We start from the raw sequence: 26,764 nt of genomic DNA, 5'->3' as shown, positions 1-26,764 counted from the left end.
TATGACTTATTTTTAGAGATTGTTTTCTACTAAATTGTTTTTATATTTTTTTTAAACAACTCTATCTAAATGAGTTAGTTTTATAGAAAATATTTTTTGAAAAATAACTCATTTTATAGAAAACATTATTGCTAAAACAAAAAAATATTCATTTCTTTTGTCTTTTTTTTTGTGGGGGGGGGGGGGTTGGTTTACCTTGCATCTACACATATTTAAAAATGACTACGTGTCACTCTCATGTTCTGTCTAATACAAAATTTGACTCTTTTTTGTTTTATTGCCTTAACAATTTTGTTTCAAATATAATTAATTTATTTAATATTACATAGAATAGAAAAATTGATATAATCCAAAATCTTTAGGAATCAAATTATAACTAACAAAAAAGGAATCTAGACCAAATTTCATGTGCAACAAGTTCTTTTTCAGTTTTTTAGGGTAGATGACAGTTATTTTCATTTCCCACATATAAAAAATGTCATTTGAAAAAGAAAAGAAAAAAACAAAAAAACATGTCTAAGTTTGTAGATAAAAGCACAAAAAATGCTTGCAAGTTACCATTAAGCACAAGGACTATACATACAAGTGAATAATTAGGGGCTCAAAGAGCTATGGATTATATATATAAAAATATAAAGGAAACATAACCATTTGAGAGACATTATTTTGTATTCTTTGTCTAAAAGTTAAAGGAGAGACATTGATGAACACAAATCAATTAAGTTTAAGGTTTTCATTTCAGGATCTTCTACTATAAAGTTTTTAAGACAATTGTATACAATTGGGCCATTCCTAGCTGTAGGAGCTCAGATTTAGTAGAAAAGAGCTAGAGCTCTTATTATCTCTGTGGGCATTGTTTGAGTGAAACGAGTGAGATAAGGCCCATATAGCCAAATTGTTGTCATACCCATTGCAGTAGTTTACCCTGTCCCTGTGGGAAGCATTAGCCACCATAGAAAAAATCATTTCCAAATACAAAACAAATGTTTAGGATTTGCAAGTCAGTATCAATTGGGTGGAATTGCCTTTGGGCTTGGTTTGGTAGGCTTGAACTGAAACTCACACGTAATCAGTATTAATTGGGTGGAATTACCTTTGGACTTGGTTTGGTAGGTTTGAACGGAAACTCACACATAATTATAATAAGGTACTCAATTCCAAATTGAATTGTACATTTCGTTAAATCAAGGGGAAAAAGGTTTGAACTCCAAAATAGGTTTAAGATTTATAGGCCTTATTTGCTAATAGCTTTGTAATTTCGTTGGTGTTTTCAATAGAAATATCCATAATTCAAATATTTTCTCTCGTTGTAATATGAAATTATTTTATTATTTAAAAAAAAAAAAAGAGACAAGGCAAGGGAGGAACAAATACCACAAGTATTCCAATCCCATATAATAAGAATTTAAAATGTATCTACAAATGCATGTATTTATCTACTTGAGTTGTTGATCAAATTGGGGTTAGTTGAGTAGGATTTTTCAATTTCTGTCAGTTAAACTCACCTCCTTCAGTTCCTTTTGGCCCAAAAAGGAGTGAGTAGTGTTCTACCAACCCTTTTTTTGGTTGCCTTTCTTGAGTGAACTTGATAGGCAGTCCAAATCAAAAGCTACAGTGCTTGTCTTGAAGCAAGATGCTAGCTTAGGTTTATATTTGAACTAATAACAACTAACCACCTATGATTCGTTGTAAAAATGTTATAAAAATGTTATGAACGTAGCATCTTTCTTTGTTAAAAAAAAAATTATATATCACAACATAAAAATGTCGTTGACATAACATCTCCCTTTTTTTCAAATATGTATTCTGACAAACTTCAAATTAAACATACCATTCGGTAAAAACAATTGGACACTAACCAAAAAAGGCTGAGTGCCATTTCAACTGAATCCTAAAGCGATGTCACACGGTAACTTTCAAACAGTGGTGATAAAAGTGGCAGTGTCAAATATATTTTAGTATTATTATATTTCCTCTTAAAGTCCGGGGGGGGATGGCATTGGCAAATACACAAATGCTTTTAAAATCTCTAACATAGACAGTAACTTGGGTTGTCAATTAAATTTAGCAGAAATGGAGATTAACACTGGAAGATATGGTATAATTTGCCAGCAGGATAAGAGAGTGACATCTTGCTTAATATGATGGACGATGAGCCAGCCTCTCTCACTCACACCCTCTCAGTTAAAACCCATTATACAAAAATCTAAACTTTCTCAATTTGCACCAACAGGTTACTCATAATTGTTCCTGATAATGCTGAATCTATGGACAGATATCAGAGGACTCTAGAGGCGGATAAACTTTTGACTACTCCAGATATTAGCAAAGAACAGCCTCTTGGATCACTACCAGAAAATTCCGTAGTACCCAATCTGAATGCCTCATAAAAATTCTTATTTTAACAGAAAATTCTTTATTTGCTAAGTTAAATGTTTTTTTTCCAGGTCCGGAAATTCCCAAGCAGAATTCTCAAGGGGGGGCATTGTTCCCTCTTAGCAGAATTCTCTCCCCCTGGTTTTGCAACTTCCAAGCAATTCTTGCCTTGATTTTCGCCCAGTTCCCAGCAAATGGGTAGCCATGACCACAAGCAATCAAGCAACCTCAATTTGGGCATTTCTCAATTCTCAGGCCTCCCTGCATTTTCTTCTGGATATGGATCAATCATCAACCACCTTTATAAAATAGCAAATACAAGGTAAAAAAAATCCAGTCTGAAGTACAAAATAGAAGGTGTATGTGGTAGGTCATTGTGAGTGGAAAAAGCATTTCCCTTTGTTTAGCTTCACGAATTTGTCTTCCTCTTTTGTAAAGTAGAATCAGGATACAACCCAAATGATGTACTGCATAATTTGTTGTCCAGAACTGTGGATCTATTTTGCAGATAGCATATGAGTAAATGCATATGCAAAATTTAGTTATCAGCTCATGACCGACAATCAAATCCTGACAGATTCAACTAGACATGAAGTCAACTATACAGTAGACCACATTTTTGCCAAAGTTGGTGGAATCCATTGCATTTCAACTAAAAGCTGTCCAACATGAATGAACAACTCAAAATTTCCATGTAAGCTCCATAACTCTTTTGGTAATAGTGTTTTTCTTTTTTCTTTTTTGGATAAGTGGTAATAGTGTTTTTCCTTACTTGAGAACCAACTATGATTTTCTCATCAAAGGCTTAAAAGCACTGAAAATCAAACTACTCATATAATAACTGCTAAAGAAGCACCAAACACTCATACCAGAGGCTAACGAAGCTTACTAAGAACATTGATTCGCCGCTAGTCATCTAAATACACCAAAAATCAACAACCAAAAAATATCCACCAGAGTCCAAACACTAATTGACAGTAATGCATAATCAGAGAGCGGTGTTGAGGTTAATACTATAATAACATGATCAAACTAATAAATGGTACAATTCGACTATAAAAAAAAAAAAAAACCTAATTGATGCACGATTCACAGCCTGGATATCCATTCAATTGCAAACTAGGATTTCTACCCTTTGAAAGTCATAATTGGTAAACTTCAAACTGTAAAAGAGGGAAAGTACGAATAAAGGTGACGCCATTATATAAAAATGAAATCGAGGACAATTAATGGAAACAATTCCAATCACTTGTCACCAGGTTGGCAAATACAGATGGGACATCTTTCCAAACAGATGAAGCAAAATCACTATTTCATCTCACCAGAGAGACCTCATCAAATTGACACATGATTGTATGAACGAAAATTCCGGGAGTCAAAAGTTAATTCCAACTACCACATTTGTCAGTTTCCGCAACTGCCCACCACATGCACAGCATTGTGACTTGTGCCTCTCCATTCATTGTAGAAAACCAATTTGTTGATCAATACCATCACAGTTTTATAATCAATTTGGTGGGTGGATACAGAGTATGTTGATTTACGGAAGGGTATTACAAGCTCTTCAGGGTGTGGGAAACAAGTCTCTGCTAAGAGATGGTTCTGGGGTTACAAGAGTATTCTAATTTGGAGTAGGTGTAAACCAAGAAGCCAAGAAAACCCAAATCCTTTCAAAATAGTGAAAAGATTGTTCATCCCACCTACAGGCAAAATCGACATAACAGCGTGAATTTTTCTGTGTGGCTATCAGTTTTCTTAGCATTATGGTAAATCATATTCTGAACTTTTTTTTCTTTTTGATTAGTAATATTTTGAACAGATGTCTTAGTATATCTTGAATTACCTAATACTGTGTATGAATTTATGCAGGTAGCAGAGGAGCTGACATCACTCTGTAAAATTGCATGGCCCATAGTAGCCTCAAGCCTGCTTTTATATCCCAAGGCAATCATCTCTACAATCTTCTTGGGATATCTTGGGAAGGCTGAATTAGCTGGGGGCTCACTTTCAGTTGGATTTGCAAATATTACAGGCTACTCTGTTCTGAAAGGCCTGGCGTTGGGGATGGAACCAATATGCTCTCAAGCTTATGGAGCAAAAAAATGGGAAGTTTTCTGCCAAACATACAAAAGGACTCAGTATCTCCTCTTTCTTGCAGCCATTCCAATTTCTCTTTTGTGGTTGAACATGGAGCCCATCCTTCTATGGTTAGGTCAAGATCAAAACATTACGTCTGTGGCCAAGGTTTATATAACATATTCTCTTCCTGATTTACTAGCCCAAGTCCTCCTCCATCCCTTAAAGATTTTCATAAGGACACAAAGTCTAACCAAAGCCCTCACTATATCTGCTGTTTGTGCAATAATTCTCCACCTCCCTATCAACTACTATCTTGTAATATATTTGAATATGGGGATAAGGGGTGTTGCTCTAGCCTCATCCTGGACTACCTTAAACCTGTACCTTGCTTTGCTAGTTTACCTTTTCCAATCAAGGACAGCACTAAAACCTTGGGATGGGAAAGCAAAACATGCATGCTCTCAAGGCTGGCAACCATTGCTAGCCCTTGCAGTGCCAAGCGTTCTCTCTGTCTGTTTGGAGTGGTGGTGGTATGAGATAATGCTCCTATTGTGCGGTCTACTTAGTGATCCACAGGCAAGTGTGGCTGCAATGGGAATCCTCATACAAACAACAGGATTGCTCTATGTGTTTCCTCACTCTATTGGCCTGGGTTTATCAACATGTGTTGGCCAAGAGTTGGGGGCTGGGCAGCCTGGGCGGGCTCAAAAGACAACAATAATTGGACTCATTGTGGCGATTGTGGGCGGTATACTGGCTTTTGCTTTTGCAATTGCAGTGAGAGATGAGTGGGGCAGGCTATTTACATGTGAGCCAAATGTCCTTGCTCTAACATCAACTGCCCTTCCTGTATTAGGCTTTTGTGAGCTAGGCAATAGTCCCCAGACAGCTGCATGTGGAGTCCTCACAGGCTCTGCACGGGCTAAGGTGGGTGCTTATATTAATTTTGGCTCCTTCTATCTAATTGGTATGCCAGTTGCAGTTCTCATGAGTTTTAGATTCAGAAAGGGCTTTATGGGGTTGTGGTTTGGTCTTGCGGCAGCTCAGATATCATGTATGTGCATGATGATCTACACTTTGGTTTCAACTGATTGGAAGCAACAGGCTATAAGGGCCAAGGATCTGGCTTTGGCCACTGAAGGTGAGAATGATGATTTGGAAGTCAATCTCCTTAGCTGAGTTTGGTCCCTAGAAGCTGCTAAACTACTTGTACTGGCACCATGATATGAGATAGTCCTAGACTTTCTAATGGCAAAAACCTCCTGTTTCATTCCTCACATTCCCCCCTCGCCCCAAAAATAAAAATCATTCACTTCATTCTATTTTATTGTCATTTTTTTTTTTTTTTTTTGATAAGTAAGAAAAAATTTGTTAAACAAGGAGCACGAAGTAACAAAAAATAGAAGAAAATTATTGTCAGCTTTATTGATAAGTAACATAAAAATTTTATTAAATAAAAACACAGCCTAGTACATAGGAAATGTACTAAAGAGGCAAAAACATCAAGAAACCAAATTACAATGATCAAGCAAAAGAGGAAGGGAAAGACAAGAAAAAGATGGTAAAACTAAACACCATTCGAGAAGAGTAAAAAAGAAAAAAGACTTAAACTCAAGAATGGACCATTCGCATCCCTCAAAACTTCTAGTATTCCGTTCCCGCTAGATACACCACATCAAACAGTGCGGCACAATCCTCCATATAGCTATATTGCGATGTTGCCTGAAATTGCATGACCAAGAATCCAACAAATCCACTACCCTTTGCAGCATCACCCAACAAATACCAAACAAGCAAAAGACCATACTCCACATCTCATATGCTATAGGACAGTGAAGGAGGAGATGATCTACAAATTCCCCCACACCTTTTGAACATATAACACCACTCAAGAACAACAAAATGCCTCTTCCGAAGATTATCCGTAGTTAGAATCTTGCCTAAAGCAGCAGTCCAAGAGAAAAAAGCTACCAGAGGAAGAACCTTCAATTGACACACCATTTTCCATGCAAAAGAAACGACAGTAGAAGGGGATAGAGAATGATAATACCCACTCCCCTCGAAACCTCGACCGCTATTGTCAGCTTTTTATTTGAAGAACAATTAGATAAACAAGGAAAATACTGAAAAAATTAGGACAGGTTGGACAAAAGATCATATCAGAGACCAAGAATCAGATCTTAAGGGTGGGAGAAGGCTACCTTCTATATTAGCCCATAGGCCTAAGCAGACTTCTATGAAAAAGGGGGGGAAAGGCTAATATCCTGATCTACATAATAATAAATAACCCAATTTGAAACTTATATTTCATTAAAGAACGCAGAGAATTCAAATTTTCCATATATAACAGGCAATAAGATTTCATTAAAAAAATGATTACAAGGCTGAACCATATTTGTTTGGCCAGGAAAACAACAATACCCATTATATGCAGCCATTGTTTGAGCTAACTGGTGGGATATCAACTTAATATAATGCTAAACCAACACTAATAAGGAAAAGGAAGGCTCACACCTGGGCAGATTGCAGATGTAACACATGGAAAATCTGTTTATGCCACAGATATCGCCATTGCTCTCACAGTAGCACTATTTTCCCCCCTATTTTCATTGACTCTCCTTTACTTTGATCGCAAATTTGAGATCTGCTTCTCTTCAGTGTATGAACAATCCTTCATGCATGCAAATCTTTGTTTGAATTCCACACAGGGGCTTTTGGGACAACAGCATCAGTTAATCCTCCTTTCCCATTTTCCGCATTCAGCAGAGGATCAGCTTCACCTTCCACTACCTGGCATCATTCAGAATTGTTTTTAAAAAATAAATAAATAGAGAGAGAGAGAGAGAGAGAGAGTTCACAAAGCATGTTGGCATTAAAATTTAACAGTAAATGAAATTTCTAGTAAGTAAAGCGTGCATATTGATAGAATAAGACAAGAATTGACAAAAGTGGCCAGAACCTGAAATGGTTGTGCTGCTGTTTCATTAGCCTTTTGCTGACTCTCACGAGTGCAAAAGTAAGAATATAGAACCATCCCAATTAGTGCAATCAAAATCCCTAAAATATTCCTCCAGTTAAATGGGTCATGAAGTAAGACATAACCAAATGCCAATACCAAGCAAGTCTTCAGATGTCCAAGCACCTGATAGGTGACTGGGGATGTCTTTCCAATTACAAGAAATGTACTAAAATTTACAGAGACAGATATCAGGCAGGATAGGATGATGAATGCCTGCAATAGAGAGAGAGAGAGAGAGAGAGAGAGAATGAGAATAATTTCAAAGAAAAGGAGGGAAAGAAAAAAGGGGTCACAGTCTCACAAATTTTTTGATTCTCACCACTACTTGACTGGTATATTTGAAAGCAAATACATTTTGATCAGTCAAAAGCCCATCCAAAAATGGGCCAGTGATCAACAAGGTGCCTGCTTGATATGGGCAAGATTGATATAGAAGTTGGGTTGAAGAAACCTTAAACTTCTTCTGGATGGTATTGGTCATCTGAAATGAATTAGTTAAGTTCTTAAACAAGGCAAAAATAATAGAAGTGTGTTGTCCATGCAAGACTATTGCCAGCAAAGATAACCAAACTAAAGCATCAATGCCTAAGCTCAAAAGATTAAATTCTTTTTAATTCAACATGACTCAACGATTCTTAACAAAAGGTGGTGTGCACGTGGATTTTCAATTAAGGTAACTTCATCAAGGATACAATTTGAGCAACACATGTTGTAACAATTGCAAGGAGAGATAGGATAGAGCCCAAAGCATTAAGTTGCACATCTGTGACTGTTGCAATCCCAACACCCAAAAGGAGGATAATGAGTGCAAGCTGAATGGTCCTACTGCAACAATAATAAAAATAAAGAACATATAAGTACAGTTTCAATAAATTACAAATCATAGACCAGATTATTTCATAGTTGAAGAAACCAAAATGCATTTAAATTCGTTCAGAAAAGAGGTCACGTGTTTGCAAACTTAATAAAAGACAGCAGCAGTTGAGGAGACAATATTGGCAATCCATGCTCAAAGAATTAAAAGGATAGAAAAGAAGCGCTTGATGCACTGAGATGCAGATCCATAACAGTAGCAATCATGTTCTTTAGATCACATACAGTTTCAGGACAAAGTTTGCCAGACGTGAGCAACAAAGACTGATCATCACTAAAAATTTAATTCAGGTGGGAAGCATTACCACAACAAAAAGTGCTAAACCACAAGAGAGTTGAGGTGAAAGCAAAGATGTGACAGCATAATATGATAAGACCCTAGATAGCACTAAATGCTAAAGAAGGATTTAAATAACTACAGCAAGTGGTTGGTACTTATGCCTTGAAGAAATGCAATATGTCTCCCCAAAGGGAGGGGAAGACAATTTGATATCCAGAAACCATAATAATTAGCTTGAGCACAACTAAAGAACTACCTTTTTACTTGTAACCTTACAATTGATTTTTATGATATGAAACCTTATAGAGAATGCCAAGACAGTTATACATCAAATTCAAACATGAGTGACCTTGAAAAATTAGCCACAGATAGTAGTCTTATAATAACTGAAGATAACCATGACATGCATTGAAAACAAACACAAATTCACAAAAGAACCCCACAATTCATGCATGAAGAATTTGAGTTACTGTTGAATCAATAATGATATTGGAATAATATAGTGCTTCACAAGAATCACAACAATTTTACAATTTCAGTGAAAAATGTCCTCTTTATAAAACATCCATCGGGCTTCCAAATCATATCGCCTGAAAAGTTGATAAATCAAACAATTCCGGTGCTAAGAAACTCATCAACATTCTGTTTTCAACCCCATTCCTTGGGATGAACAATCACAAGTAGAAGGTTGCAATACAGTTTGAGATGACACGTGCAACTAAATGATAGGACCTTGGAAAGCATCCCATAAGGTTACTACTTATAAGTACACAATCACAGAGAGTAGCCAAATAAGGGAATTTTACATTCAGATGAAAATAATGTAGTTGAGAGAGCATAAGAGGGTAAAAGTGTCTCGAGAAACCTGAATCTCTTGCCAAGGAAAAGGGTCTCCAAGACTACAGTGCAAGGAATGATTGCCAGCTTGGTCATCTGGATTTAAAAAGGAGTAGTTCAGAATTTCTTAAACTTAATAAGAAAGGCTAAAAGAACACAGGACACATATATATGTAAAATTCAAAATAGAGTAAGAATAACAATAGTACCTGATAAAATCCAACAGAATTGAAACCCAGGCTCAAATTCAAAAGCCCAATGGAGATCCCATTTAGAATGCCAAAGCCCATTACAGCACTTTGGTCAAAAGCTTTGTGTTCAAAGAATTTCATCTTTAAAGCCACATGAAGAGAACAAAAGGTGACTAGAAGATGCCAGCTTGTCAAAGTTGTAGCTGCAGAAATATGAGAGGATAAAAGATGTTAGTACACCTTAAATCGTAAGGTCTAACAAAGCAAACCATTATCATCATGACTGTAACAATATGATCAGAATGAGACTAATCTTCTTCTTTTTTGAATTAGTAGAATGAGACTAATAATTCCAAACATTTTTCTGGAAAGGATAATCTAGCTGATGGCTTTACATCACAATTGGCACGTCCAACGGAAGTGCTAACGTCTCATATGCTCATAACAACACAACCGGGCAACCACATGTGTGACTATTGAACAGTCACTCAAAGTCATTAGGGAATTGCCAAGTCATTGCCCGCCCATAATTACCCCCACCTTTGTCTGATTCAGGCAACAGGTGATCTAGACCAACAAAGTGGTCTTAAATTTATTGGGAGACGGGATATCATACTAGTGAACAAATCAAGGCAACAAAAAACTGCAGTGATAACCGGATGTGTCAACTCTTGCTTCAACAAGAAACTACAAAGATGAACCTTGTGATTTCTTCATATTTAGATAGTAAGAAATTGGTCATCCACTTATGTCTTTCATTCTATATAGGGGATCCCAAAGTATACCAATTATGAAAGTATGTGAACTTATCATTCAATAATCTTGTTTTGGCAAATAGTGGAACTAAGTCAAACTAATATGCTATAGTAAAAATCAAAATCAAATTTATTAGACTAAGTCTAGTAAACTCATGGACTCCAAAATGCGCAACAAATACTGATATGGATATACCAGGATATACTAAATTATAAATCTGATTATTTTGGATATGCCAGAATATGTCTCTAATACATCCAAGATACTTAGGTCGGCACGAAATTGGTCGGCATGAAATTTTCATAATAACAATATGAGGGATCCTTTGAGGTAACTTGGGTTAAAAAAAAAAATACTAATTCATCAGAAAATACCTTTATTCATCACTCATCGGGAAAAAAATCCCTAGTCACCATAACTTAGTAAAAATTTTCTACTATGAATTAGTGAAGTATAAAATTCAGTAATTGTCTTACACATATAATTGAACACAGAACCAGATGGCTCATCGGAGATTATATATCAGTTACCAATATATCACAAAATGAGATTAGCTATTAGAACTTTAAAATTCCTCGATTTACAATCATCAAAGAAGAGGGGCGAGGGGACAGACTAGAGAGGGATGCTCTAATTCCATGGAGCCACTTCAAATGTCCCGCCGTCACCATTAATAAATACAGTTAGCATGAAGATCTCCCATTTTGGTACTTCAATGCATAAATTACAACAATTTAGATTAGTCCCTTTCTACTTGATATAATATTATTTATAACTCGCCAACCTCATATCCCCACTTAGACACTTAACTACATCAATAAAAATCAAATTACAAAGAAAGAAACATACCCAATAAGGTCAAAACTAAATGAAACACAAAAGCACATATCTTAACTATAATTTATTAACAAGATTGTAACTTGGCAAAAGAATCAGACAGAAAACTACAAATGCCACGTTTGACCAAAATATGTAGCAGAAAACGAGGTTGTGAAACAAAAAACCTTATACTTACCGAAATGAAAACCCAATGAGCTCATTAGAGCCTTGTTACAAATCACAATGGACACAGATGAAACTACGGACAGAGACAACGCCCCAACAGTTCCCAGCTGGAATCGCTCACCCTCACCCATCTTCTTTGATTTCCTGTTGCTGGTCTCTCTAATCACAAACCCACCTCAAATTCCACTAACTGGAAGTGGGTGTTTGATAAAAACCAAAGCTTTGGATCTGATCCGATCTGGGTGTGAGTAAAAATGGGATTGTGGGGTGGTCTTTGATTTTTGATAAAAAGAAAACTTTCCTGGTTAGGCAAGCAGTCACTTTGTGAAGAAAAGAAGTGCCACTAAAGTTAAAACAGACTGTATGTGTCTGGTTTGGTGAATTGGTACTAATTTGATAGTAGTATGCCAAACCAAACTAAATTTAATAATTATGAGGTATTTGAAAAAAAACAAAAAATAAAAAATAATACAATACAATGTCGGAACTGGGTTTTGTTGTTTTGTTTTTTTGCTTTGCTTTTTCGGAGGTGTAAGGACGACTAGTGGGGTTGAAAAAGTTGGGTGATTGTAAAGAATAATAGTGGCAAATGATTCTAAGATATTTAAGATTCAGAGAATGAATTGAGAGGAAAGAGAGTAAGAAAAGAAAGAAAGGTAACGCGGTTTTGATCAAAGATGGAGATTGGTTTTTATTGTTTGTGTCGGTGTCCGGTCATTCGGGTCCTACGGTCTCGTAGAATGAATGAACGAATCTAATTGCTGAACTTTCAACCCGTTCATTTTTTTAATATATATATATATATATATTTTATACTGTGATTGATGACCACATCAATTTGTAATTTCATCTAATAGATTTTTCTTTTCTTTTCTGTGATTGATAATTTGATACTATCTATGTAATAAAATTTATATCCTAGAAAGCTTGAGTCCTTACCATACAGGGTAAGATTCATTTTTTTTCCTATCTGTTTATAAATGGAAGCTCATTACATTGTGGATATATTTCATTTCATCAATATCTCTTTGATTTTTTTTTTTTGTTCGACAAAAAACAAAAACAAAAAAGATTCGTATTCCTTTGGATGGGTGAACCAAAGGCAATTTGCATATTATTATTATTGGTAAGTTCTATTTCCTCTCTCTTAAGTCTTTTCTCCTCCAATCTCTTCCTCTCTCTCATCTTTCATACTAGTATTACACAATTGGAATGAGTACAACATCAATTACAACACCAATACTTGGAGAGAGATAGAATAACTAAATGAGAAAAGGAAAAACATAAAATACAGAGAGATATAAAGCTGGTTGAGAGAGAGAGAGGGGAGTGGAATCCGAAAGTTCAAAATTCATATTTTCATTATATAAAAAAAAAAAAAAAAAAAAAATGAAATCCATATTTCGCTCTCTGAGAAAAAAGTTGGAACCCGTAAGTTGAAAATCTGTGTTTGCTTATAGAGAGTAAAAAAAAATATAATCCAAATCTTCAACGTTTAAAAATAAAAAAGGTGGGATCCAGCTTGTGAAGATCGGGATTCTTCTTATTTATAATTTTTTCCTTTTAAACCCCAAAATTTTAATTTATTTCATCATTAATAATAATTTACTAGTTGTCTTGAGTGATTACTTTTCAGGCGTGGATGGAGGCATGGAGCAGACACCACCTATGCTCGTGCTTATGCACAAACTTTCTAATCAGAGCTTCTATATATATATATATATTATTTGGACTAGATGATTATTCATAAAATCATATTGATTTTTCTTCTTCAGCTTTTTGATTTTATTTTAGCTTGTGTATGATTTTTAAATATTTTATGCTATTTTTCTAGGTATAACAATACATTTGAGTAGTATTTTTAAGCTCAATGAACCAATAAAAATAAGCTCTTCCAAATTAACACACTTTAATTTCAACAATAAAATAGAGTTGAAGTTAATATAATATAAATACTCGTGTGATGTTTTTGACCAACAAAAAAAAAAGAAAAAAAAAAAAAAGACAATACAATGAGTCTTCAGAGTTTTGAAGGGATGTTAAGGTGCTTTAAAAATCTTAAAAGTTTATATATATATATATATATAAATTGTCAAATGTTTACCAGAGCCTTATAATTTAATTGATATTTTTAAGTATTTTTAATATAAACGTTTAAGGTTTAAATTCTTTCCACCCCATTATAACTATAACTATTGAATTATAAAAAACAACAACAACAACAACAACGATAATAAAAATAATTTGGTCATTTTTTTAAAAGAGTTTGAAGGAAGTTCTGAGTCAAACCGAATTTTGAATATTTTTGTATAAAAAAAAACTCAACAATCAATTATTCTTTATATAAATTCAGAATTTTAGTGCTTTATTCATTGTAATTTGTCTCTCTCTCTCTCATATATATATATATATATTAGAATCATGTAATTTGTCAACTTTCAAACAACTCTCTCTCTCTCTCTCTCTCTCTCTCTCTCTCTCTCTCTCTCTCTCTCTCTCTCTATATATATATATATATATATATTTTTTTTTAGAATCATGTAATTTGTCAACTTTCAAACAACAAGAGAGTTTTTTAGTTAAGCCTTTATATTACAAAAAACTCTATAGTTAAAATCCAACTTTAAAAATTAATGTCAAACGGGACATTTGTAGATGCTGTTATAATTATTAATCAATTTATTAATGTATTACTGTGTGTATTGCTTATGAGAACTCATCAAGCAGTTAGAATTTAACAAGATGTAACAAATTTCTTTACAAGGAGATCACCAACAACTATGTATTATGAGTATTGCTTATAAGGACTCAATGAATAGTTAAAATTTAAATGGAAGCAAAAAATTCTTAAGTAAATTATCAACTACTTAGTATTATGCGTAGTGCTTGTGAGAACTCATTTGGTAATTAGAATTTCAATGGAAGTAACAACTTTCTTTACAAGTAAATTAACAATAACATCAAGAGTTTTGTAGATCAATTGTTAAATTAGTATATAGCTTATCAAATACTGTGGTTGAAAAGAAAAAGAAAGAGTAAACTACAAGAAAACCTTGAAACCAACTTTGTCTGCTAGTTGTGAAACAAGGGGCATTGAAGCCGGATCAAGACCACTACAAAATCATCCATTGTCCACTTCGCATTTGGCTCTCCCACAACAACACACCCCCCCCCCCCCCCCCCAAAAAAAAAAAAAGGCCATTGCTACCTTTATGCCAATTTGAGAAACAGAAAAATTATTTTTTTACCAAATCTGGAAGAATGCAATAGATCAGCCAGAAAGTGTAGGGTATAAAAATAAATGTCAGTGTCTCCTCCAAAAAGATTTAAAAAAAAAAAAAAAAAAGGCAAAAGACTAGGTACATTGTTTCAATGGATCGTTAAGATGATGATATATTTCTACACGTTGCCACTACAATAGGTATAAAATATACATGTTGAATAAAATAATTTTAATATATTTTATCTTTTTCATGTGTATTAATGTTAGATTGCACATAATTTGGCGGAGTATGGTAGAAATTTTGATTGTCAAAGTACCAATATCATGAGTACTTTAGGAAGTATAATAATTTTCATAATAATTGAACTGACAATATTTTATTAAAACATCACACTATAATCTATCATTCACAATTTGTTACATAGGTATTTATAAAAATTATTGTGAAGTTTTAGGGTTTAAATTTGACACAAGTAAAAGTATAGGGTTATTTTTTGGTTATAAAACCCATCCCAAAAAAAACGGTTGTAAAAATTATTTTGGCTATTCATAGCCTTTCAAGGCGACCATATATAGTATCGCCTCAACAAAACCTTTCAGTTCAATATTATCACCGCGGAGCTTGTAAAGTCAACTTTGACTCTTTCTTAGTTTCTTTTAGAACTGGCCACGTATTCACCTCGGAAAGCGTGAAGTTGAATACTCCCGGAATCAGATCCCAACTCGGAGTCTCTGACACAAAAAGAAAAGTTATTCTCGGCTTTCAAAATTTTTGAAACCAACTTGAAAAATTCTCACTTGTCCAATTCAAGTTTTTGCCTCATCTTTCTCCTTCTGGGGGGTTCAACTTGTCTGGGGTTGTATTAGTTCTGGGTTTTCATGGAAAGTCCAGAGGACTTGTGTAACATAGAGGATGATGGGGATGCAAGAAAGACCACAGCTTGCACATCTTCAGGTAGCCCAGGAGAGTCAGCTTACCGATTGTTTGGTCGCCAAGGCACAATCCACAGGTTTATGGGTGGAGGTAAAGGTAAAAAAAAAAAAAAAAAGATTTTTGACTGACTTTATTTAATTTTCATATGTTAAAGTTGCATCCTTTACATTTGGGATTTATGATTTATAGTGGTTTTAAGTTGATGGAAATTTTTGATTACTTCTAATGAAGAACAGATTTGGGTGTTATGTGAAGTGGGCTTTCGTGCATTTTCAATTTTAAACACAACTGTTGATGTGATCACTCTTTGCAAGTTTGTGTCTTTTTTAGTGTGTTATTGCGGCTTATAGACAATTTGTGCTGGAGTTCAATTCCTTCCCTTAATGTAAGTTTTATGAATTGAAAAATTGGTGATTGCATCTTATTCTCTAATTAAGTTAGTGGCTTCTTGACCAATGTGAAAAAGGAACATAATTGGGTATTATGTTACTTAGACTTTGATGGATTAGTAATTGTTTCCAAAATTCTTAACTTTGTGTTTTGTGCTATCATGTCTTTCTTTAATTTATCATACAGGATGATGTATAGGATTGAGAATTGGAAACTTTTAATGGGCAAAACAGTTTAATTAAAAATATGAAAACGATGGAAGAGATGGTACCTGTTAGGTAAAATTGGATGGGGGCAATCATGAATGGAGAAGGTATTTGTGCAATAGATTGTTTTGTTTGAATGTACTCAAGGGCCTTTTGCAGTGGCTTGTTCTGCCCGTTAAAAGTTCCCAATTCTCAATCCTAACATCTGAAATCATACGAAAATCATACCATGGTGTTAGACCATCAATAGAAGGCAGCTGGATTTTCTGAAAGTTTTGTTAAAGAGGAGTGGTGCCACTTTGGTTCATTATTAATTGTATGTGTAGATTGCTATGGTACCCTGGTATAGGAAATTTAGAAGTTAAACAATGCAAGACTGGCTGAAATCGAAACGGATGGTGATAAATACACATCATATGAGAAGATAGGAAGAAAAGAATAGTACTGGAAAAAAGGGATAGAATGTAACTCCTAGTTATAGATGATATTGTAGTAGCAACCACCATTTACATTATGTCATACGAGTCCATTATATCACAAAGTTTGCCTTACGGGCCTGTGTGTTGTACCTAGGTTTAATTGAAGTTGTCTTCTTTTATTTCTTCCAGTGATTCACCTAGCAAAAACTCTTCTTGATGTATTCTCTCTAAAAGTGATAGTATTAATGATGCGTAGTAAATGCCATTATATCAATGATTATATATCACAGTTTTTACTTATAGAAAAAAAAAAAGAAAAAAAAAGAAAAAGAGAGAGATTATAAACGGAGTTTCTATATTTTGAATCAATGTTTTTAGCACAACTTGGATTTATGTTGCTTCCTTCTTTGCAATCACAACTGCTGTTGGTTTTCTCTTTTAATCCATCACGTACAGGAAATTTTTTTGCTCTCCTCTGATTGAAAGTTTGTATTTATTTGCTGAGACCAGCCTTTTAATCTTCTTCTTCTTCTTCTTCTTCTTCATTTTTTTCCTCTCTCTCTTTCGGCTAAAAGAGACCAGCCTTTTCAAATGGCTTGACTGTTTGCTGCATTTTTCTTTCATGCAAAAGCAGTTGGATTTGCATTACAGTACTTTACATATGTAGGAGATAGAAGGGGTGCCTGATCTGAGATGAGAACAAATCCTGTGTACTTTACCATTGAAAAACTTCCTATCCTTTGCAGACCAACTCTTTTTCTGGGTCCTCTTTTTTTTTTTTTTTTTTTTTTGGTTATTTGGATTTGACCATTACATTATCTTTATGTTTCTCATCCCCCTGCGTTCAATCCATTTGAATTTTTTTTATTACCAACTCTAATTAGCTGGATTATAACGTGTTGAGCATTTATAATATGTACCACTTTCTTTTATTAGCAATTACAATTTGCCATCAAAACCTGCAGCAAACTAGTAATGTAAATTTTCATATTATTTTTCACCAGCTACAGCCTTCTTGCGTATTTACATGTGTTCTCTAGTTGATATCATTTTACTTGACTATCTGTATTTTTATTTTAGCTGCCGATATTCTATTGTGGAAGCAGCGGACTGCTTCTTTTGGTGTCATTGTTGTTGCTACAGTTGCATGGCTCCTATTTGAGCGGTCTGGATTATCATTCCTATCAATTTGTTCAGATGTGTTGCTGATTTTAATTATACTATTATTTCTTCGGGCCAACTATAACGTTATCAGAGATAGGTAAGGGGCAATCTTACCCTTGATCTGCTAATTGATTATATCTCTCTACTATTATAGAGCCAAAAATATTTTCATCATGAGAACTGTTTCCATTCTTGAGCAGACAATTACAAACATTACCGGAGCTAGTATTATCAGAGGAAATGGTTAATAATGCTGCAGCATCATTTCGTGTTAAAATCAATAATGTGCTGCATATGGCTCACGACATCACTCTTGGCAAGGATTTTAGACTTTTTTTCAAGGTCAGTCTGATTTACAGTATAGTTATTCAAACATGCTAAGCTGTATGGCTGAGGTGTTGCAACCATAGTGGGGCAAATATGAGGCAATCATGATTTGTAGATGACAATTATTCATCCATTGTCAAAATGATAATCAACCTACATTTATTGGTGCCAAAAAAAATGGTTTAAATATGCCAAGAGGGGGCTGAGATGTGGGGAAATGTCCAAAAATGGGCAGGAGTGACCATGAGTACCTGTGCAGAGCCTTTCCCTGAAGAAAGACAAGAATTTTCTTTTTCAGAAAATGCTCTGCAACTCAACTGTGTTTAATTTTCTCTTAGATAACAATTTGGTATCAATGTTTGTTCTATTTGGTTTGCAGGGCAGGTAGTGCAAACCACTGTATTTGGGTTCCAATCCCCTGCATGATTTATGGAGCTCTCTGCTATTCAAATAGGTTCTTGGGATCTATTATTGATCCCACTGAAACCATGGGAATCTTCTTTTAAGTGTGCATTGTGTACCTTGCTGATTCATTTAAGGAATTCTCTCACATACTATTATGTATTACAGGTGGTGGTCTGTATGTGGCTCATGTCTGTCATTGGTAGCTACTTCTCTTTCTTCACTCTCGCATATATTGGTATGCAAATTGATCCTTAGCTTGTCACTTAAGTGCAGGGGCTGATGCTGTGTAACTCATTCCTCTGTGTGTGTGCGCTGCTTATTGTTTTCTTTTTCTAACCTTTTCCTTTTAAAGTCATTATATATCTATCAATGTACATATTATGTGTATATCATCACATAATTTGGCCCAGTCTTCTGTCTCTTTTTCATGCCCTTGTTCTTCCTTTGTCTTAAAAAGATGCACTGTGGCTTTCTGTCGTATGTATATCTGCCAATTGACCTAAGATTTTCAACCTTTAGCAATATATCTGTCTTGCCATGTCATGGGATGTTTTGCTTGCCCCTGCTAGTGTGTGCTACTGTAGATCACCTGTGACAATCCGGATTTTTCTTTCAAACTTGAGGCCAATTTGAAAATTAACCATTCTTGCATTGTCAGCATAAGACATCCATCATGTCTTGGCAACAAAATGAGCTCCCATTTAAATTAAGTAAACTATTTTTTTGACTTGAGCTTGCCAAAAACTTTCCAGCCAACTGCTTTTTTCTTATACACATGGAATCAGGTGCATAAGACACTCATCAAAAAAAGGTTTTTTTTATTTCTTTTTCTTGAGAGAGAGAGAGAGAGATTGTTTTACAAATAAGTTCCTCAGTTTTTGATGCTCTACTTACACTTTTCTCTAATTCGATGGCAACAGGAACCATCATATCAATTACAGTTCCTGCCTTGTACAGCAAATATGAGGAGCCTGTTGATAGGTATTGCGGAATAATCCACCGACAATTTTCAAAGCACTATAAAATAGTGGATGATGGTGTTTTTAGCAGGCTCCCCCGGAGTTTTTCTAAGAACAAGGATTCATAGTTCTAAAATTCTAGTTTCAGTAATGAGTAACAAAGTGGGCTGTTTTGGAGTTGCAGTTGCTGTTCTCAAGTTATCTGTATGCTTGTTATTTGTTGTCTTTTTGTTGGTGGACCAAGACCGAAATCCCTGGTTCTCTCTGTACATAATGGGTGGAATGCCCATTCTCTTTCATTAGAATTGATTAAGAAAATTTGTGAGCTTGGCACAGCTGTGTTGATTTGGAAGTTTTGAATAGCCAGCTTTTCTTCTGTTACACGTTCTTGAAGCGGCTCAGTGGCCTAAACTTTATCTTGTGAAAACCCCAAAACAAATGGCTTTGGCCATGTGGCCTATTATCATAACAATATCAGTCCACTGGGCGAAGATTATCGACTTTATGGTTACCAGCTATTGCAATAATTCTGGTTTTAATTCCATGAACCTCATGGGATGTTTTTCATGGCCTGCTCATGATTTATTAAAGAACGCTAGTTCTCTGTTGAAAAATCAGGATTGAGTAGGCAAGAAGCCAGAAAGCAGAACGCTAATTATCTGTTGAATAATCAGGATTGCTAACCCTTTACTGTCAAGTAGGCAAGAAGCCATAAAGACAACCTGAGTTTCAAGTTCACAGTCAGATTGAAACTTAATATAGTTGGTTATGATCTTGACCAGAAAAACCTATTTAACATGAAAGGAAGCTGTCAGATATGCCTGCATGATAATCAACTACTTACAGAATTTTCAGTAATGGTATGGATTTGATGTTTGTTTGTTCAAAATAACAAGATCAGAAAATCGACACTAATGCTATGGAACAAAAGCAACACAATGGATTAAGATTTGAGAACCTGTTTTCTTATTATTAGATGCACATAATAGGGGCATTATGGAGATAGAAGTTCAACTAGCATTCAAACCGGTATCATTTACAATGACACATTATTAGCATGATCCGTTTTTCCAAGAGAAAGGACATCTTCTCAAAAGTAGTTGTCACTTAGATTTTATCAACCTTAGATATTTATGTTTTATATAAGGTAATTCCATACACAAGCCACCATCAACTTCAAAGTAGAACAGCTGCGCATATAGATATGATAGGCAAGTGCCCATAATTCTCTGCATAGCTAGCTGATAGAACAGACTAATCTTTCAGCACTTCGTTTGCCTTGTTCAACCACACATTGTAAATATCTGGAGAGAATAGGACAAAGTGTACCTGCAAACAATACATCATGTAAATGCCAGTTCACAAGAAATTGCACATTTATAAGAACCAAAAAACTTTGCCACATAAAATAAGTGAAGATATTGGAAACGTGGAGTCCAAAGCAAAAAAAAAAAAAAAAAAAAAGAGAGAGAGAGAGAAGAAGAAGAAGAAGAAAACTATAGAGGAATACCTCTTTAAAGTCATTTGAGGACTCTTTAACTGTAGATATAGCTATCGTTGCAGCTTCATCGAAAGGATATCTGAAAGATATGATAAGGAATATAAAGAAGATATAATTGTCATACACTTTTTATGGACATCTAAAGAGGAGAAATTAGAATCCACAACTATACCTCAGTCATTTATAACTTCAACTAAGCAAGTCATTTTCATAATATTTTTGTGGCCAAAATTATGAAGAACATTGGTAATTTTCCTCATGTTATTGATTAGAACTGAATTAAGAGCACGTTAAAGCATGAGCTATCGAAAGGCCAAAAATGTAATTGAGTCAGTCCACATCACTTGGGTAAATGAATTCTCCATTCGAAATTCTTGTCATTAAGGGCAACAGATGTTAGGACTCAATACAAGCAACCAAGAAGATAAGCCGTTTTTCTATGTTATAAGAAATATGTGTAATCCTGTGCTTGAAACTCCTTGTTAGTAACAGCTGTTCAGCTTACCCATACACACCACAGGATATGGCAGGAAATGCAATATATTGAATGCTGTTTTCTTTGGCAACACTCAAGCTCTTCCTGTAATTGATTTGGCAAAAAGAAACCATCTTTAACAGTGACAAATAAAACATGCTAACTATAATAGCAGCAACATACACAAGAAGTACCTATATGCATTTCTCAGAGAGGCTTGAGGGTTACTATCAGCATTGTAGATGGGTCCAACGGTGTGAATTACATGAGATGCAGGCAATTTAAAACCTCTGCATAGTTATGATACAACTAGTTAGTCTATTGATATGTGTTTCTGACATACAAGTTAAAATGATGCCGTGAGTAAAAAACAGAACTTCAGCCATAAGAGCTTACGGGGTAATCCTTGCTTCGCCTGTGGGGCAACGAACTCCAGGCCTGACTTCTGGAACTTTATAACAGGCTTGAAGGAGGTCCGGACCAGCAGCTCTATGTATAGCTTAAAAAAAAAAAAAAAAAAAAAAAAAAAACACAGAAGCATCAAAGTTATGGTTGTTGTCTTATTGCTATTACAACAAATACCCATAAGAGATTAATGTATTACCCCCATCTGCACCACCACCTCCAAGCATTTGCTCATTTGCTGGATTAACCTGCAGAACATGTCCCTTAAAATGAAGAAAGACGCACTGGAACTCATAGTAATTGATAATTCATTGCAAATAAGAAGCTACATAAAGTAGCTTCTGAATCCCTAATTATGCAATCAGGTAACAATGGCACCCACTACAATAATTAGCTCATACATCCGATATATGCATCCTTCCTCTCACAGCCTGTGGGCTCCACAACTGTGTAGCATTGCAGGTCCCACGCGCTACAAGAAAAAGGATACATGTATCTGATGCACGAGATACCACTGGACACTCCTTAGTGTTCAATGGTTCTATCATTTTAAAGAAACACAACCATTAAATTGATAGCATAACTGGTAACATGGAATCACAGTTCAAAATCAAAATACAATAATACATATTCCATTTCTTCCTTCCATCCAATTCTGTTAGTGTTTTTTATTTGGTTTTGTTTTTGGGTATGTGTATGTGCGTGTCGAAATGTAGTACGTTTTAAAATTTCAGGGGCGAAAATTTAACTGCATAAAGTTTAATGATGAAAATAGAACATGGGTCATGATATTTTAGGCCTTTTCACTAAGATCGACAATATCAATCAATACGCAGTTAAACACACAGATTAATCAACAATTTGTTTGGCCATTATAAATAACGAGAACTTAATCGATTAGCTCAGTCATATATCATATACATAAACAATGTTGTAAACAGAGAGAGAGAGAGAGAGAGAGAGGCACTGACAATGGCATCGGTTTTGGAATCAACGAACCATTTGGTGATATCCCCCTTCTGAATAACGAGAGCAGCGGAAGGAGACAGAGGGAAGCGAACGACGCCGTCTCCTCCTTCATTGGAAACCCTGGCAGTAGAAGATGTAGCAGCAGGAGCAGCCATTGAAAACGGTGGCGAAGAATGAGTGAGACGGGTTCGATTGTGGAAGAATCTTGTAGAAGTAGGATTCGGATTCGGGTTAAGCGTTGAAGAAGTGATGATAGTTTTGGTTGTTGTTGGTGTTGGTGTTGTTTTGAAGGTTCGGGAAGCTATAAGTAGCGATCGTCCTATACACCAAGTGCTACTCATCAGGAGGAGGTTTCGATGCTTTCTTTTTCCTTTGGTCTCTCACTCATCATCAGTACAAGGAATTGACCAATATTCTTGGTCGCGCGTCGCGCCGTTCTACTATTGCCTACGTGTCACTGCCTGTTTGTTACCATTTCTATTTTTATGCATAAATTGGAAATTACAGGCCGAGATAACTTTCACTAAGGGTTTGTTTGGGTGGGGGTAAAAAAGTGGAAAGATAAAAAATTATTAGGAGAATGAAACAATGGGAGGATATAAAATATTTGGGTTTTCCTCATGTGTATTTGGTTGGAGGGGTGAAAAAGTGGGAGAGCGGAAAATTTTTTTGTTTGGTTGAAGAGAAAAAAAAAACGATGAAAAATGTAATTTATATAAATTGACTATTATGTCTTTATTATATAATACATAAGAAATAGATATATTTACACTCATTAAATAATATAAAAATTAACACAAATACATATACATTTATATTACTTTTCTTTATTATTATATATAACAAAAATTGATTATGCGTTAACTGGAAAGACATTAAAAAAAAAAAAAACATTATCCACATGACCATTGTTACGTAAAATAGGAAGATATTTTCAAAAAAAAAAAAAGGAAAAGAAAAGGAGAGTACCTGGAGTTCACGTTGTTGTGCTGTGAAGATGCTAAAAAAAAGATAAAGATGAAGTGACAAAAGGTTAATCAGGAGATGCTAAAAAGAGATAAGGATGAAGAGACAAAATGTTAATCAGGTCACAGGTAGTGAGAAAGTGAGAGAGATAGGTGAGTGTAATAAATGTGAGGATATTTATGTAATTTATTACCCACATCATATTTTCTCCTTAGTTTTCGTCTTCTTCTTTTCCATCCTCCCTATTTTCACCCTATTCAAACAAGGCTTAAAGATAGTTTGAAAACAATCTCTCTTTCACGCTTTTTCACTTTTTCATTCTTTCCTTTACTTTTTTTCTCCTCACACCCTCATTGTCACTAACTCTGGTCTCTTATCTTCCATAGATCTCTCTCTCTCCATGTTTCTCTTCCCCTTTATAACAATGGAAACTAACTCAGGTGTTTGGAAACTTTAGGGTGTAAAATCTAAATTCTAAAATATTAGGGTGTAAAATCTAAATACTTTCAAACTTCATGGGGCAAAATCTTAATATTGAAACAATTCAGGGTATAAAATCCAAATACCTCCAAATTTTAGGGGTGTAATTTGCAATTTACCCTTTATTTATTTGCCAAAATACACGATTTCTCTATCTTTGACTCAAACTACATGTGTGGATTTCAGTTAACTCAATTGAAAAAGTCTCGGTTGAATAAAAGATCTAGAGTTCAATTCCCGCTTATACCAAAAACTAATTGGTGCGTTAACATAATGATAAAGAGTTATCATCAGGAGTGGATGCCATAAGTTGAAATTCTTTAAAAAAAAAAAAAAAAAACCTCAAACTATATATACACACTAGGTTATTGAAAAGATCATCCATATGTAACTTTAGTCATATACCTTTTTTTAATAAGTTATTTGACTTATTTAAATGTTCCACCTTGATAGTCTTATAATTTTTTATATAGAGTCCGTTTGGATACAGCTTATTATTGCTGAAAACTGATTGTTGCTCAAAACACTGTAGCAAAATAATTTTTAAATGTATAAATAGTATCGTGTGACTCATTTTTAATATTTTTAATGTGTGAACAGTGCATGAACAGTGCGTGAACAGTACACACACAGTACATACACAGTATTTTTTTCTCCCAAAAGTCAATAAGTCCGGCTGCTTAAAAAAAAAAAAAAAAAAAGAAAAGAAAGCGCAACGCGACTTTGAGTGATTTAAAGTGCTATCCAAACCGGTACATTAATGAATTGGAAAGTATAGTTTCCAATCTAGTTTTGAGCCAAATTTTGTCACTTTTAATATTATATTAGTATACATGATCTATATAAGATATAAACCAATAGCGCTCATTTTCATGAACCTCGTATCTTTTGGCCTTTTTATTTTTTCGCTAAAATATACTTTCACCAAATGTACAAGAGTTCATTCAACTATACTTCCAAACCTGACTCAATATGGTTTTTCGTTAATTCAAATTTGAAAGATTGAATTAGGCCACCCCCATAGGGATACTAAAGTGGTAGGTTTAATTGTTTGGCCGTGACATAAACCTAGAGGTTATATATTTAAAAATGTTTAATAGTTATAAATATTATAAAGGATTTATAAAAATAAAAAAAAAGTTGGGGTTGTTGTTTCCCCTAGTTTAACCCACCATACTTTAGGTTCATAGGATTATTGAGAATGTTTCATGAGTAAGAAATGAAATAGTTTGGCAAAAGCCTAGAACACCACTTTATAAATATTAGTATAAAAAAAAAAGAAAAAAAAAAAGGCTTGGGTCTTTTTTGAGCTCATGCTATATAACAATTTCAACTATTACTACTTGAGTTCATCACCAAACAATGTCAATATTAAAAATAAAATTATTTATTTAATTTTAATTTGAACACAATTTGAGATTGCAATGAGAACATGCCCATTGAAACCATATATACAAGCACGTTCCCATTATATTGCGTTCACAATTTAATTTTAATTTTTTATTTCTCATTATATTAAACTAGTTTGTAATCTCATATATATACATGGATACACTTAAAGATATATAATAAGATGTATAATATAATTCATATATATATATATATAATTTAAATACTATTTGTGGGGTCCGTGGGCCTGATAGCCTCGGTCCATCATATAGCAGGCCCAAGGCCCATGCCGAGGAGCGCAAGCTATTTCTGAGGAGAAGGGGGGAAGCCTATTCTCTTGAATCCACGCCGAGGATACCTTGTCCTCGGCCAGACAAGAGTGATTTCAGGGAGTGGCTAACCCCAAAGTAAGCTGTCACTCTCGCATTTAATGCACTCAACTAACCCTCCTGGCCGCATTAATGGAGAGGTAACCCCTTGGCAGGATAACGTTGGTCAGAGTGAGCCACTTGAGTATCGATAAAGCCTCTGATGGGATGGACGACCAGAGAGAAGGCGAATAGACAATCAACAGATGGAAGCAAAAGATAGGAAGATAAAAACTATAAAAGAAGAGCTAGTAAAGCCAAAAAAGAGGGGGGGAGAAAAAGAGGCCTCCTCGGCCACAGGCCGAGGAGCATTCCCTCATTTGTAAGAAAACACTTAGCCATTTTTAAAAATAAGTTTGGGCATGGTGATCAACGGCCAGCACCTAAGCCTGTCAGCCCACTCTCTATAAATGTATTGTTCGGGCTTGTTGGGCTGAAAACCCAACACTCAATTCAAATTGAGTCCTTACAATTGGCGCTGTCTGTGGGGAGGATTAGGGTGCTGGCCGGTGCACCAGGTAAACGTTCCAAGTTATAAGTATTTGTTTTGCAGTAGATTGAATAAGATGAGGTTCTACGTTCTAAGTGTTTGTTTTACAGTAGATTGAATAAGATAAGGTTCTAAGTTTTAAGTATTTGTTTTACAGCAGATTGAATAAGATAAGAGTTCTAAATTTTAAGTATTTATTGTACAAAAAAAAAAAAAAAAAAAAAAAAAAAAAAAAAAAAAAAAAAAAAAAAAAAAAAAAAAAAAAAAAAAAAAAAAAA

General features: G+C 34.7%; 4 protein-coding genes across 5 annotated transcripts; 2 read left to right on the top strand and 2 right to left on the bottom strand.

The window, feature by feature from the left end:
* The first annotated feature begins 4,239 nt into the window (after positions 1–4,239).
* Positions 4,240–5,739, top strand: LOC111985088 (protein DETOXIFICATION 53). Its single transcript, XM_065766503.1, has one exon. The coding sequence runs from the start codon at positions 4,240–4,242 to the stop codon at positions 5,632–5,634; it is 1,395 nt and encodes a 464-aa protein (XP_065622575.1). The 3' UTR covers positions 5,635–5,739.
* Positions 5,740–6,739: 1,000 nt separating this feature from the next.
* On the bottom strand, positions 6,740–12,143 carry LOC111985089 (UDP-xylose transporter 3). The gene is made up of 7 exons (XM_024016718.2): positions 11,427–12,143; positions 9,674–9,858; positions 9,493–9,560; positions 8,167–8,299; positions 7,794–7,955; positions 7,415–7,687; positions 6,740–7,245 (listed from the first exon to the last, which is right to left on the bottom strand). The coding sequence occupies exons 1-7, from the start codon at positions 11,545–11,547 to the stop codon at positions 7,129–7,131; spliced, it is 1,059 nt and encodes a 352-aa protein (XP_023872486.1). The 5' UTR covers positions 11,548–12,143; the 3' UTR covers positions 6,740–7,128.
* Positions 12,144–15,257: 3,114 nt separating this feature from the next.
* On the top strand, positions 15,258–19,824 carry LOC111985092 (reticulon-like protein B16). Of its 2 annotated transcripts, none has more exons than XM_065766502.1 (5): positions 15,258–15,663; positions 17,669–17,849; positions 17,953–18,094; positions 18,650–18,719; positions 19,405–19,824. In XM_065766502.1, the coding sequence occupies exons 1-5, from the start codon at positions 15,519–15,521 to the stop codon at positions 19,569–19,571; spliced, it is 705 nt and encodes a 234-aa protein (XP_065622574.1). In that variant the 5' UTR covers positions 15,258–15,518; the 3' UTR covers positions 19,572–19,824. The 2 variants fall into 2 exon arrangements, with proteins under 2 accessions (XP_065622574.1, XP_023872488.2); XM_024016720.2 differs by having other exon boundaries at positions 15,262–15,669.
* Positions 19,825–20,386: 562 nt separating this feature from the next.
* Positions 20,387–22,933, bottom strand: LOC111985090 (uncharacterized; the record flags this gene model as incomplete). Its single annotated transcript, XM_024016719.2, is given in 7 exon segments — positions 20,387–20,772; positions 20,954–21,023; positions 21,450–21,524; positions 21,614–21,709; positions 21,816–21,918; positions 22,024–22,072; positions 22,796–22,933. Coding segments are annotated over 7 exon segments (606 nt in total), but the record flags the coding sequence as incomplete, so codon positions are not given.
* Positions 22,934–26,764: the final 3,831 nt, after the last annotated feature.

The sequence above is a fragment of the Quercus suber genome, unplaced genomic scaffold (assembly GCF_002906115.3).
Source record: "Quercus suber isolate HL8 unplaced genomic scaffold, Cork oak 2.0 scaffold_711, whole genome shotgun sequence".
Classification (NCBI taxonomy): domain Eukaryota; kingdom Viridiplantae; phylum Streptophyta; class Magnoliopsida; order Fagales; family Fagaceae; genus Quercus; species Quercus suber.
Note: the sequence above shows the minus strand (reverse complement) of the source record. Positions and strands in the feature narration are given on the sequence as shown.